General features: G+C 35.1%; 1 protein-coding gene across 1 annotated transcript in view; it reads right to left on the bottom strand.

The window, feature by feature from the left end:
- The window catches only part of LOC119836626, a 57,187-nt gene that overhangs the window by 29,258 nt on the left and 12,342 nt on the right, over positions 1-15,587 (bottom strand). The window contains exons 11-15 of the mRNA XM_038362009.1: positions 14,966-15,096; positions 13,916-14,666; positions 13,532-13,641; positions 13,146-13,266; positions 5,916-6,097 (exon numbers count right to left, since the gene is read on the bottom strand). Coding sequence (XP_038217937.1) covers positions 5,916-6,097; positions 13,146-13,266; positions 13,532-13,641; positions 13,916-14,666; positions 14,966-15,096 — 1,295 coding nt within the window. The remainder of the gene's footprint in view (positions 1-5,915; positions 6,098-13,145; positions 13,267-13,531; positions 13,642-13,915; positions 14,667-14,965; positions 15,097-15,587) is intronic.

Below are 15,587 nucleotides of genomic sequence, written 5' to 3'. Positions count from 1 at the left end.
CATTAAATCGAGCGCACACCATTGACGTCACAGCGATACGAGCGGGGGGGGGCGACACCCCTCGGCTTCTATTGAACAAATATTGTTTCTCCGCTAGATTGAATTAAGTTCGCATAATGGGGAAGCGCGAGGCGTGTCGCATGTTGCGTCCGAAATTACTTGTTACTGAGCATCGATAATGTCATTTGCGAGTGGAGGAGAGCGCGCACGGTGCACGAGACCGATCTAATTGCGTTTCGTGTTTTACACTTTGTTAGCTTACTTGCTTAGAGAATTAAGTCATGTGTGATGAATAAAGAATAAAACATAATATAAAGTACCTTTATGTTATAGTTTCGAAAAAGCAGGCCTGGCTTATTACAAACTAGCCCCGCGGTTTCACCCGCGTAAGTACGTATCCCGTAGGAATATCGGGATAAAAAGTTGCCTATATGTTATTACAGTTGTCCAGCTGTCTACGTACCAAATTTCATTGCAATCGGTTCAGTAGGATTTGCGTGAAAGAGCAACAAACACACACACATCCTTACAAATTTCAAAAACTCGCATTTATAATATTAGTAGGATGATTGAATTAAAATCAATTGTAATAATAGCAACCCTTTTGCCACTTTATTATCATACCTTTCACTTATCATTTCATTGTATAAAAGATATAATTCAGATAAAAGAAACTATATAAAACATCTTTTCTATTACAAATAAAACGAATATTAGTTTCATCGTATACATCTAAAACAGTCGCGTAACATAAACATGTACATATATAGTTTTTGTTATTACAAGACAGCGTGGCCGCGCGCCCCCCTATTAAATTGATGCATAAAGTTAGCGCTAATAAAAAATAAATATTGGTATATCAAATAATCATCGGACCGACTGCGTTTTAATAAATTAAAAATGTCCCTGTTGAGGCTGCCGCTTGTAAGACTGCGGCAGTGCGATTGTTAGCGGATAAACTCAGCACAAGCTTTTTATATTGAGATCTTTTTTCAATTTTCGTGAAAAGAAATCAGTTAATTTAAAGCAGAGTATACATAGAAATGTCTAGTCTAATGTACACATTATAAAGGTAATTGTCTGCCTATAAGAACAGTCAATTGAATCATAAAATGGAACTTCCCCACACCATATTCTCATCCGTTGATATACAAACGGTGTATTTTCTTTATTTTATAATGAACAAAAAATGGAGAAACATTTTCATGTATTAAGCATTTTAATGCAATGAAACTGAAAATAGAATTAACAGTTCTTTTTAAAGAGATCATTCAAATTTTAACCATAAAACGCTCAAACCAACTCCACGCATAGTCCATAGTCCGCACAACGCGACGGGACAGCGCTTCACTTGCATTAAGGGCTGAACGTTTTAATTTCGCAATTGGTGGGCGGAGACACGATCGGACGACATGCTGTCTAATTACAAAGCGGCTCATTGGCTTTTTGATATTCATAATGAATAGACCGACACCGGGGGCCAAGGGACAACTTGTGTGCGTTTCACCCTGTGATATCAAAGTCAATGATTCGTATGAAAAGTTGAATATTTGTTTAATTAATAATAAACTATAGAATTAAACTCGGAAAGAAAATTTACGTTTTCTGAATCTAATGTGTCTTTGATAGACGAGACGTCTTCGATAATCACAACTTCCCGGAAATTTCTTTCCGAGAGAGCAATGATAAGAAAATTTGTTTAATTAAATAATATTCAAACTCAAACATTTATTTATTGAATTAGACTTCTCATAAAAGACGCTTACTTTCGAATCTTCATAACACAATTTTAACATTTACCACTTGTTCAGAAAGCGGTTTGTACAGAGAAGAGCCGGCAAGAAACTCTGTAGTTGCTCTAATTTTAATGTTTTAAATAACACAGCATTCGGCCAGCGCAGTGCGTATCGATATAGTTGTTTTAATAATACTTTAGGAATTAAGAGCATAGACGTCCCTGTGATACCAGAGCAGATCATAAATAAAACAGGACCTAATGAAAACAATATCGTATCAAACGCAATACGACTAACTACAAACGTTCGAAAACTCACAAAGTTATCGACTAACGAAACTAAAGCAAAATCCAGTCGAATTGGAACCTCCTACGTTTTCGAAACGTCGCTTAAAATATACGAACAATACATTTAGAGACTAATAAATTAAAGACTTTTAAACGAATTTTAAACGCAATTCATTCATTACATTATTAAGCCGACGTTTCGAACACTTTACAGCGACCACGCTCGCCGTTAAAAAAGGTGTGTGTGCGATTCACACACGATAGAAGTGAAACTTCAGCAAATCGACAAAAGAACGAGATGAATATATATAAAATATAAAATAGTATGTATATTTCTATCTCATTCTTTGCCGGCTTCATTTTACACATTTTTGTATTTGCGTCTCTCACTTGTCGTTTTTTCCGTTGCATCAGGTTTGAAATCACAACGATTCTAAAGAAGTTTCACTTCAAAAGTCTTTAATTTCTAACTGTATAATAGTCGCGTAAAATCAAACACAAGAAAATACCACGAACAATACATTTTCACAATAACTACCTACAGCAATCACCCAATCATTTGTTACAAGAACCAGTACGTCACCAATATCCTAAGTGACTAACCACTACCAAAGGTGACCCCGAAAGGGCGACAAGTACGTACGTAATACCATCATCGAGGTGCGAGTGGTAATCGAAACGAGTGTTTAATTCGATTCCTCTCGAATCACAATCGCACACTCGATATCATGCAGCACCATCGAGTGAATAATTGATACGAATGCCAGAGGAAACGATTTGCGATTGTAATGTACTTATTTTTTAAGCGACTTCAAAATATGGAGAAGGTTCTAGATTTATTTCGATATATGTACTTTTTTTTTGTATTTTTTGGAATCGTCGCCTCAGATCTTTCCAGTGGATAAACTGATTATAATGATTCTTTGTTTTTACTACCACTATACATACTAATAATGACTGAATAAATAGGAGGCTAGAGAGTGTGACACAAAAATCATACCAGAAAATCGCTCCGTTTCGACGTAAGGAAAGCAAGACAAACAGACAAACAAACACACTTTCGCATGTACAAAATGTAACATTCAACAGATTTCGGTGTATTCAGATCTCTTCTCAATTATCCATCTATTTATGCATAGATATAAAACCATTGGTACGGTGCTGCGGTGCGCTAACACAATCCAATTCTATGATTCTTCATTTACCGTACAAGCCGTAAGATTGTGGAACTCACTTGCAACGATTAAGCAAGCCCAATCTTTATCTACATTTAAATCTCTTGCTAAGAATTATTTTCTATCTCCATAATGTTGTTTTTGACTCTGTTCTATGTAATATTGCTTTTCTCTCCTCTATTATTTATCTCTCTTTGCTGCATATTTATACTATCCTTGTTCCTATATGTATTAATTTCTTATCTTTATATTTGTACACTTCCTTGTATGTATTTATACACTTTCTACTTTTTCAAAATTTATATTTCCTATATCCAAAGGTTGCCTGGAAGAAATCGCTTCTAAGCGATAAGGCCGCCAAATTGTACAGTAGCTATTGTTTATTGGTTTTTTGTTAACTTTATGTGCATTGTACAAAAAAATGTTAATAAAATAAATAAAATCCACTGTATCATTACCGCCCACCCGATCGCGTCGATCCGATTAAATCCAATCAGATCGATCATAGCTGGTAATCTAACCACAATCGTGTCACAGAGTGGCCGTGATCAGTATGAGAAATGTGAATACGCGATGGGTCGAATTGCTTGTACCTTGTGCGTCAAGGTTGCTTTGGTTAAACAGTATAGATTTATGAATGTATCCCTATATATTTTATAATAGCGGTCTGTCTGGGTATATACATAGCTCATGCCACTCAGTGAAGTTGTTACTTTCCAATGGAATTATTATTGAAATCCATCCAGCAGGTTTTACGTGAAAATGTAACAAACATACATTTAAAAATTATAATATTAGTTTAGATTGTCACAATACATAAAAAGGCACCTAAATTACTTATCTTTCCCCTTCCAGAAATAAATTTATAAATATTATACAATTTTATTTCAAAACGTTGTTATGTCTAGTATATTTATCTTTCTATTTGTACTCATATATTCATTTCCATACACATTATATTGTTTAAACATTACTTATTTTACCATTTTCAAAAAAAAAATATATATAATTTTTTTTTTACCCTCTTATGTGTCTCTGCCCTACGCCACTGCAACGGGATACAGGTTCCATATGGGCACAATGGACGGTTTCGCACATGTTATACACTGTGACGTTGCATTCAATTTGTGTAGATTGTGGAGACGACACGACACGACACGAGACGGGACGGGACGGGGTGTTTTGTTGTTTGTGACGAATTTTTTTGTTGTTGTTGGATAAACGGCACGACTAGTTTTAATTTACTTGACGATATAGATTTGTCCAAATTCCTCTAAAGTTTTTAAAACGACATATATATAAGTATAGCATATTTATACATCAAAGATTAGATCAACGTGAGACAACGTGAAAGAAGCTACACAAATCTTGCCGTTTTTATATCTTAAAATTGTTGTTATATCTGAAAAATTTGTGATATGCAGCCAGCCCAATTTAGTTATAATACATTCTGTCTATATGTAGCTGCATTCACAAAACAAAAAAATAATGATTTCATTGCTAAATGAACAAATAGCCTAAACTAGATTACTTCCCAATTTTTGATATGAAATTTCGTACAAAAATGTATAAATAAGCGCTGTCACAATTCATTAAACATACGTCCAGCCTACCCGACTGTGCAAAGGGGCGCATTGTTCTCGATTTTTTTTTTAATCAAACGCGACGCGGCGACGTCGCGGGTCGCGGGTCGCGGGTTCGATGTTTATTTTTATTGACGCGACCATTGTCCCAAGATTGAGCCGGGGGGCGAAGTGAGTAATTGGTATTTTGATTGGGACATATATTCCAGTGGATTTGAATGGCGTTTAAAGGAGCGTGCTATAAAAAAAAAAAAAAACATTCTCTTTTTTTGTATTGACAATTTTCCTGCTTGCTTGCAGTTTCGCTTGATAGTGGTTTTTTTCTTTATTCGACGCTAGTTTTTTATTTAAGTTATTTTAGTGAGTGTTCATTCTACATACGAGATTTGGTTTGTGAGATGCAGTTCTAAAAAAAATATAGATTTTTTTATATTTTTTTACACGCACAAGTAGAACGCTTAACGCTCGCATATGCTAAGCCACATCAAAACATCCACCAACCAGTGTACCCCGCTGGGTCGGCACTGCGAAAGCCCTCAGGCATCCCTCACTAAGAAAGTGCATTAGCAGGATTGGATCGTGGTCACAAAAGATTGTTTCTTTGCAAGTCCGTGACGCTATAGACGAAGGCGTATATTTGACATGAGAAGTCAGAAAGAAAGAAACAAATAAGATTTTTGAAAGAAACAAATCGGACATAAATATTACAACGTAACAGCGTAAAAGCACAACAGTAGTAAAAACTGAAAACGACTAGAGAATGTCCGGGTTGTCATAGCTGAATATTAGTCAATACCCGTGCCCGACAGCCCTAAATAGCATCCCGAGCTGCTAACTTAAATGATGAATTTAAGATATTCTAGAAGCCAACTAGTGCATATGTCCCGGTGATTAAACATTGGATTGTTCCAGAAAATTCACTACACTTTAAATTGCGACTAATTCACTTTTTGGGTGACTCGAACATTCCAGAGCATTATTTATTGTTTTTTTTTTTATTTATTTTTTTTGTTTTTGAGAAATCGCCGACATTCTAGAATGGTTTAGATCACTCGCGATGAACTGAAGTGCGTGTGCGTGTGTATGTGCTTGCGTTAGGACCTTCTGGAATGTTCTAGAACGAGCTACACTCACGTGATGAACTGGTGCGTGCGTATGCGGAACATGTTCAGGCACTCGGCGTCCTCCGGCGCCTTGCTGGGCGACTCGTCGAATATTCTAGACGTGCACAGAACCGCGTCGAACGAGACCGACAGACAGTCGGCTATCTGCTTGGCAAGCTCCATCAGTTTCGGGTCGGATTTCAGGTCCTTCTCCTGTCGAAAACGCAAATGAGTATTTGAGCTTTTTGTTATGTTGTTATAATAAAGTAATAATTTTTTGTAAAACTATAAAATCTAAATATTTATAACTCAAACATGACTTATAGACATAGTGATCTATCAACGCACAGCCCAAATATGACATATGTTTGACAAAGGTATCTGCTAAGAAATTTAGGGGGTAAATTTCGATAAATTCTACAGCCAAGGCGATAAAATAGAGGATGGAAGTTTGTACCCTGAAAATTTATCAAGACCGCGCGTGCGAAGCTGCGGGCAACAGCTAGTTAAAAATTAAAATCCGCGTTCCATCAATGCAATATTGTAAATCGGTGATCGATGAGCCTTGACTAGGTGTTCAGTAATTGGTCAAGTGCGAGTCGAATTCAAGATACTCAGGGTTGCGTACAAATAAGCTAAAGAGCAACTGCAAAAGACATGGTCACCCATCCAAATTACGTCCGTGCAGACCGTGGCTTAACCTCGATATTTTATTGTTTTTTGTTATAGCAGCAACAGTAATTCAACAACCCTGATGAAATTCAACTGTCTAACTATTACGGTTCATGAGATACAGCCTGGAGACAGAAGAACGGAACGGACATACAAACAAACAGCGAAGCGATGGAGTCCCGATTTACCCTTTGGATGGGAAAATTTATAAATGAGACATCATAATTTCTTATTATTTTTTACGACGCAGTGTTAATGAATTTTTCTATTTCTTCACTATTAATTTTAAACAAAGTCGCTTTCTCTGTCTGTCCCTATGTCCCTATGTATGCTTAAATCTTTAAAACTACGCAACAGATACAACAACTTCTTTCATATACCTACTGAATGCTTAACCATAACGCCGTATGTACTAAACCCATTTACGTGCAATAAAACGGGGTATAAATCCGTTAAAATGGTTACATTTGGGCATTGTTAGGAAGAATGCGGAGACGAGCCATTAGGCGCTATACTTACGTGGGTCTGGGGAGAGTTGGGATGGGGAGCGTTTATAGGGATAGTGCACTAGCCTGACAATTTATATGAAATTTTCTATCTCAAACATTTATTTATTCAATTAGACTCCTTTTAGACGCACGTCCGAATCCTCATGACACAATTTTAATATATAACACCGGTTCGGAAAGCCGTTTCAACAAAGACGAAACTACTTCAGATAAATTATTAAACTATAATTATAAAGAGAAAATATTTGTGTTTTAGTATGTACGTTGCAACAAATATTCTTTCACGGTTAGCAAACTGCATCTACACTGAGTAGCAAAGGTATATATGTAGCACGGGCGAACCCAGGGCGGACCGCTAGTTTTAAATAGAGCAGCAGAAGAAGAATTGTATTATTCAGAGACGCTTTTTAAAACGTATTTTCTTGTATTTGATTTTACGCAAGTATTTAGAAATTAGAGACTTAAACGGGGAGACACACTTGACCACGCTCGCTGTAAAGTGTTCGAAATGTCGGGTTAATAATATAATGAATAAATCGCGTTTAAAAGTCTTTAATTTCTAAATTTTAAAACGTTACGAGATTTTCATAGGAAATAATTATCTTGTTGCAAAATAGTATATTGTTTAAGAATGTATCTTAATACAATTTCGTATTGCGTTGATCAACATAACGTTTTCGAATAAAATATGAACACAAATAACAATTAAACTTGAAATTAATGCAATTCTAAAACCCGCGAACTCGCCGCATTAACATTTAATAGCTAAACCAAAATAAAACAACATCAACATTTATATGCGAAAAAAACGAAAAAGCACCAAGCCATCAGCGAGCTATCGACTTCCGACAGAGCAATATAAAACTCATATAAAAGTTTTTTTTTTTTTCCTTTAAAACGGATTGAAAAATACAAATATGGCACGCTTGCGCAGATCGTATCGCTCCGATCCTCTGATGCTGCATACGAATGAACTCGTAAACAAACAGATTTACCGAAAGATGACAATCTCGTGTCAAAACCGCGAGATGGCGTTGACGATAATCCATAATTAACATCGCGCGCGGCGGTTTATAGTCTAATAAGTTGTTTAATTTGAATATTAAACCGTCTCGATTCAAATGAAATGCTTGAAGGTTTTCGCCCATAAAATTTAAAGTGTCAACGGAAAAAAATAGATTTATTTAATATCGCTTAGGTATCGTCAATAAAGTAAAAAATAAAGCAATGGAAGGCAGAATTTCATATATCAATAGAAACACAAATTAAATATTTGAAAGATATTAAGAATTGAAACAACTGAGTCATGTGGCGCTATTTCGACCCGGGTCTACCACCATAGACCCAGACGAAATACTAGAAATAATGTGTATTCTATCGCTTTTCACGCAATAATCATACATGATATATACCTATATAACCACATCTATGAAATTTTAGTAAATTTAATAAAATTTCACCTTTGTATTCCTGATTATTACAATCTGCATTCTCGACAACATCACATCAAATAAAATAAAATAAAAAAATTTGCGCTCAAATCCTTAATAATTTATGTATTTCTGTAAGTTTACAACCGACACGACTTCTAACGTCGAGCAGGTAGCATTTTATCTATTGGCGTAATAATGAACCGAATACCAACATCGATCGATAAAAATGCAATTTTATTACGCCTCAACAAATTTATTGCGTCATATTGTTTTTAGGAATATCAACAGGCGTAAAAAAAGAAAAAACATCGCGGGGCATTTTAAATCATTCGCTGTATTATTTGAGCTCATTATAAATTACTAGGTTTCCGCCCGCGACTTCGCCCGCGCGATCCAAAAATTTCGCATGGGAAAGATATGTAACACTCTAGCCTCTCTAGCATCTACCTATCCAGACACAGAAGTCGTATCAATAATCACTTAACGACGTGAAAGAAAGATAAACAAATAAATACTTTCACATTTGCAACTTTGCAATTAAATAAAAAATAATAGAATTTATACCAAAATACTATTGTTGATATTAAGTAGGTAAAACATAAATATTACATGCAAATGTATGTAAAAATTTGTCAAAAATAAATCACGACAATCAACGCTACAATCAAGATAACTGTCTCAATCCTCGAATTCACTTTACAGTCGTAAAACGGTTTTGATAAATAAAGATTTTTATTTATTACCGTTCCATACAGGCACGTTGCGGGTAAAAAGAATCTTGCAAAACTCAAAAATAATATAATTGGAAGTAATTTTATTTCATTTAATTGTTCCTACACGAGTTTGCATTTAACAAATACATTGAGTAAAATAATTAAGACCAGATATATTAAAAGCAGTGGTGGCTCAGTGGTCAGAACCTCGGACTTCAAAATCGATAAGTCGGGGTTCGAGATCGGGCGAGCGTGCAGAAAATAAATTGAATTTTTCAATTTATCTGCACATATGGATAACATCACCACTGCTTAAAACAGTGAAGGAAAACATCGTGAGGAAACCGGCATGTCGAAGAATCAAAAGTTCGACGACATGCGACATCTGCCAAGCCGCACTTGGCCAGCGTGGTGGATTATAGCCTGAACCCTCATAGGAGGCCTGTGTTCTAGCAGTGGGAACATATATAAGGATTGATGATGATGAGGAAATTTTCATATAAAATCGACGCGTAACTGGGCAAAACATTCGAAACAAATTGCGAAAAACTGTATTGGAAAGAATATTTTTTGATAAGAAAATATATTACACCTTATATAAATGTTTATGCGAGTTTTTTTAAGTTAAGAGTATAAGATTATTCATAAATATGATTTTATGAAAGGCAGAATGACGAATATCAAGATTTTTTTAAAGTCAACCCTCAAAAAGGTGACATACATAAATACTTAGCAATCCACTACAATATAAAAACAACTAGCGCAAGTACCAGCAATAAAACACTTCATGTGACGTCATAAATGAAAGCTAAGTTTTTACGATTATTCTAAGACTTTGTCTAGTAGGACAGCAACTAGCGCCAGTGCACAACTACCCTAATACAACACAAACGTAGCACCGAGATGCATTAGCGGCGCTTCCACGGCCCACTCATGTCGCCACCGGGCTAGGGCTGCGGCGCGTGACGTCATGTGTGCCACAAACTCTTAACTGCTGAGAATATGTACTCCGTGGTAAGAGATGGTTTAAGAATGTAAGAATCTTTTAACTATTTAAAGTCTAGAATATTCCATCCTATGTTAAAATGTTCGAAATCAGTCGAATGTTTTATGATTTGATATGTTCCACTAAGAATTATGAAACTGCATCAATTTATACATTCGAGATAAAACGTTAACAATACAGTTTTTTTTAAAGTACAAAAGAAAAGTGTAGCATATTAACAAAAAAAAAAACTAATCAGTCACTGATCATTTAATTTTTAGTTTTATAGCATTGAAATGCTTTATAAATGAGAAATTTTGAAAGAATAGAAAAAATTTGATCACGAGGCAGGACTCGAACCTGCGTATCTTGCCTAAGGTTGCCAGCCTTAGGCAAGATACGCAGCCTTGCTACGGTTAGGCAAGATCTTTCAAATTTTCTCAGTCACTGATCATTTCTAGAAATTATACAATCCCAACAGATCCTATGAAAATCTTGCTAAGTTTACTTCAAACTGTCATACAATCTAACGTTAACGTAAAAAAAAACAACCATAAAATTTTCTCCCATAACTCAACGGTTGACAACCCTAGCAATATACACAAAGCGTCAGTTACACCGCGCAGACGCTACACGCGTACACACAACAATGTATCAATTTCAACAATGTTCTGTATACCTAAGTTATACTACTCATTCCCGTGACTTTACCCATTATTATTACAAAAAATAAAATAAAAAACCAATCACTCACTATTTCATATTCGACTTCAAAAAACAAACAAATAAATTGCAAACGCATATTACCCGAACGCAAGGGAAACTAACTCGTAACAAAAAAAAATGTTGACAACTCCTGATTGGTAGTCCACAGCACATCAAAAGTAACCCGAGTGGAAAAATGTCGCTCACCCCTTTGTGTTTTGACGATAAAAAAAGTTTTCGTAGATTCAGCGAAACATACATACCCGCCGCTAAGAAATCATGGTTTACAATAACGCTAATATGTAGTTGGAGAACTGAACTACGCTCGAAGTCTCACTAGAAATAATGGAAATAATCTATAACTACGTTAATGAGCAACTGCAAAAAAAATTTGATCACTCAAATTCATCCAAGGTTGGTACGGGCGTACCAACCGTACGGGCAGAAATTGGTTGCACAACTACCAGTTTTTAATATTTCATGTTATAGAAAATTTCAACCGTCTTACTACCACGGTTTATAAGATACACCGAGCCTGGTGACAGACAGAGACAGACGGACAGCGTAGGTTTAGTGATGGATTGCCGTTTTACTCAGTTTCAGATAAACTCTAACTAGCTGTGACCCGCGGTTGAAACCGCGTAAGTCCGTATCCCGTAGGAATATCGATATAAAAAGTGCCTATGTGTTATTTCAGTTGTCCAGCTATCTACGAAGCAAAATAGTATTATTATTCACCAATAGATGTCAGGAAAAAAAAAGACGAATAAAACACGAATATGACATTTTCTAAAAAAGATTCCTAGCTAGATCGATTTATCGCCCCCGAAACCCCCTATATACTAAATTTCATGAAAATCGTTGGAGCCGATTCCGAGATTCCAATTATATATATATATACAAGAATTGCTCGTTTAAAGATATAAGATATTAGCATAAATACGATCAACGAAAAATAATGTAAAAACAGAAGACAGGTCAAAGGACGATAACAGAACTATAGCAATACAAGGATTACATTAATTATGAAATGTAGAAAAAGCATTAAATTTATTATACTCAAATACTTTAATCAGACCATACATAAATTAAATGTCTGAATGTCAATCATATCGAAACAACTAGAACGAATTTGAATTAAAGCGATAAAAAGATAATATAGACCATACAAACTAATAAAGAAAATTTGTACGTCTATTCGTTACGCTTTAAAGTCTAAACTACTTTTGATAGAAAATTATATTGAAAATAGTTAAGGGGTTCAAAAAATTGTCTACTATCCTTTAAACTAGAGCTCCGCCTCGACTTCACTCGTAATGCATATAATTAAAAAGCGTGTGTGATGCAGTGAAGATGCAGCTTTCTAATGCTATGTTAAATTTTTAAATCGATCCAGCAGTTCATAAACCTTACAAACATACATACAAAAACTCTGTAGTAGTATAACATTAGATCGATTCATTTTGTTTGCGGGTGAATCCTTTGCGGGGCACAACTTGCTTTATAATAACAAAATAAACTAGATAAACATTTTCATATATACATCATGTATAGAATAATAATATTTTAAAACTAAAAATTATCTAACTACCGAATCCGTTGAAAACCTACAAAAACCTATATAATAAATCCAATCCTTTTACCGGAAAGCAAATCTCATTTAACACAAAACACAAGTCACCAAAGTTGACGACATCTGATTGAGGCCCATCAAAGTTAACCGATCGGAAAATGTTGCCGACCCCTTTCTATTTGATAAAAAGTTTCGTAAACTGAATAGTTGTAAGTAACGACATGTTTATATCGGTTTTATTTGCTACTTTCTACATGTGGAATTTTCTAGAAAACATAGTAGAACGTTACATATTTGTTAAGATAAATAAATACCTAAGTTTAAAATAAAAGTTATTTAATTAGAGTGTATTTACTTTAAAGTAGAAGTGAACAAAATTCGTTTATGTACTACAAAATTTGATTAGTAATATATACAATATGGTAGGATAATTTACATCACGAAACCCTAAAACATCATGTACGAATATAAAAAAAAATAATAGACATTTCTAGCGTCAAAACTGACGTCACCGTGCGGGACAAATTGTACGCGACAAAATAATTATGCGGGAAGGTATTATTAAAATTATCATAACACTTTACAGTGAGACATTACGAATTGATTACATATTCTATTGACGCGACGTCAGCGTGCGTGTCAAAGTGTCACGCGGGTGTCACGCTACTCACCAGCAAGTCGGCCAGCAGCGTGATGAGGTGCACGCACATGTCGGTGGGCGCGAGCTGCGAGCCCAGCACCGGGCACGACGTCAGCGTGCGTGACAGCAGCGTCACGCCGACCATCACGCATCTGTACAGTATAAATGTACAGTTATATACATAAATAAAATATAAATATGATTTTTATTTTTTTTATAATACATAAAGCAGGTAAGAGTTAGCAATTTAAACTAGCAAACAAGGTTCGATTGTATTTTTTCTGAGGTTAGAACACACATTTCACCATTATATTACTACAGATGAAATAAACTACTTAAAAAAAGTGTCATATAAAATTTCTGTTCATTTTTATTATTGAATTATTGAATAAATCTTCCAATATAATATTGACTAACTTGGTAGACAGTATCGCCGCCACGTCGTCTCTCTCCGCGATGAGACCGAGCAGCTCGTAGGTCACTTTCACGGCGGCGTACCTTTGCAGCGCTGCACTTTCAGAAGAATCCTGGACAGATATGCGAAGTTTTTTTTTTTTGTAAAATCTATTGTATCTGTTGTTTTCATTTTACCAACATAGCTCAAATCAGTAGAAGATATATTATTTAGCAAGTTTCATTCAAGGAATTGTGTTTTATAATTATTTTATTCATGACTATACAATACAAAATTTAATAACAGTGATTCTATTATTAAATTAATGGGAAATATAAAACGACAAATAGTCAATAGAGAAAACCTCAATGAAAATTAAAGCATATTTTTATAAGTGAGATACTTACCGATTCCAATTTCTCGACGCTCCTATTCAATTCGTTCAGTAATTTCTCAACAATGTGCGCATCTATACCCGTGTTGAACTCCTTCCGGCCCTTGCACTTGCTGATGTCACTCAACAGGTTGGCCAGATCGTGATTCCTGTTACGCTTCCTACGCTTTTTGTTGTCCTCGTCGAAATCTATATCCAACTCGCTCAATATGTCCTTGTTCTTCTTCTTCTTCTTTCTGCTGCTCGACGATTCCGTATCTAAGTCTCTTTTAACATTTTTTTTCTTCTTACTGCAGGATGGTTCTTGGCCGTTGGGCACTTTCTCATCCGTGTCATTGTTTTTAGCTTTTTTCTTCTTGCTCTTTACGTGTGCGTTGGAAGTTTCATCGTTGTTATTATCAATAGTAGCATTGACATCATCATGACCATTCGGCACTTCTGTGCTGGTCAAATTTCCGGTTCTTTCATTGAGATCGCCGTTTTGAAGTGTTTCTTTTTCACAGCTGTCTGCTTTCACGTTGTTCGGTTTGGGTTTCTTCTTGTTATTGCAATTTTCATCATTTTCATCGCTTTCCACATTTTTCTCGTGATTTTTCTTGGGTTTCTTCTTATTGTCATTCTCAATCTTTTTAGTGGCACTTCTCAAGGTTTGCAGCACATTATTCAACTGACCGACCAGTTTATTTGTTTTAATCATGAATGGAGTGGGCATCTTTTCGATTTGATTTGGAACGTGAGTATCGAATACTGTTTTCTTGGAACCACTATAAAAAACAAAGAAATCATTAGACAAACGTCATACAAAAACATACGTCGCATATATAAATTAAAGACTTTTTAACGGATTTTAAACGCGATTTATTCATTATGTACACGTCACGGGGAGACACTCAGTCTCTCAGTGACCACGCTCGCTGTAGTGTTCAAAACGTCGGGACGTCGGGTTAATAACAAATCGCGTTTAAAATCCATTACAAAGTCTTTAATTTCTTAATATCTAAAACTCGCATAAAATCAAACGCAAGAAAATACTATACGTCGCATGGTAAAATTAAAAACTTGCCTGGACAATAGTTTTTGTTTCATTTTCCTAGCTTTCTTCTTAATAGATTTCTGTTTCTCCTTTTCTTTTTTCTCTAGTTCCTCTCTTTCTAACTCCTCCGCCATTTCTTTTTCTTGGCTTTCCGATGTAGTCTGAAAGTATTAAACTTTATATTGTTTAGTCTAGATGTGATCCTAATTGTCTGTTATTCATTTTTTTATATTTATTTGAAGGTTTACCAGTCATTGTTACACAGATAACAAAACAAGTGTAAATTACATCAAACTTAAAGCTGTACAATTTTTGTAGGTAAACACCACATGCAACAAAAGAAATGAAAATTACATTATAATTTTTAAGTTTTGAAAATTAAAAGAAAATTTAATCTAACCATCAATTTGGTGGACAACCTGATGGACCACGAACTTAAATTTATTTAGACTTAGGGAAAAATATATAGTTATTGCCATTTCGTGTGTTCTAGATTGTGTTTAGCGTAATCATTATAACCGTGTCCGACACAAACCTAGTGTCATTTCACTTTCACAAACTGGTGTTGGTGTCAATTGTTTAAATATCTATGTCACAGAAACACATACACAATATGTGACAATGTGTTTTTGTGTCTGTGTCATAGTTAATG

Source organism: Zerene cesonia, chromosome 25 (assembly GCF_012273895.1).
Source record: "Zerene cesonia ecotype Mississippi chromosome 25, Zerene_cesonia_1.1, whole genome shotgun sequence".
In the NCBI taxonomy this organism is placed as follows: Eukaryota; Metazoa; Arthropoda; class Insecta; order Lepidoptera; family Pieridae; genus Zerene; species Zerene cesonia.
The sequence above is the reverse complement of the archived record's forward strand: the minus strand, read 5'-3'. Positions and strand labels throughout refer to the sequence as shown.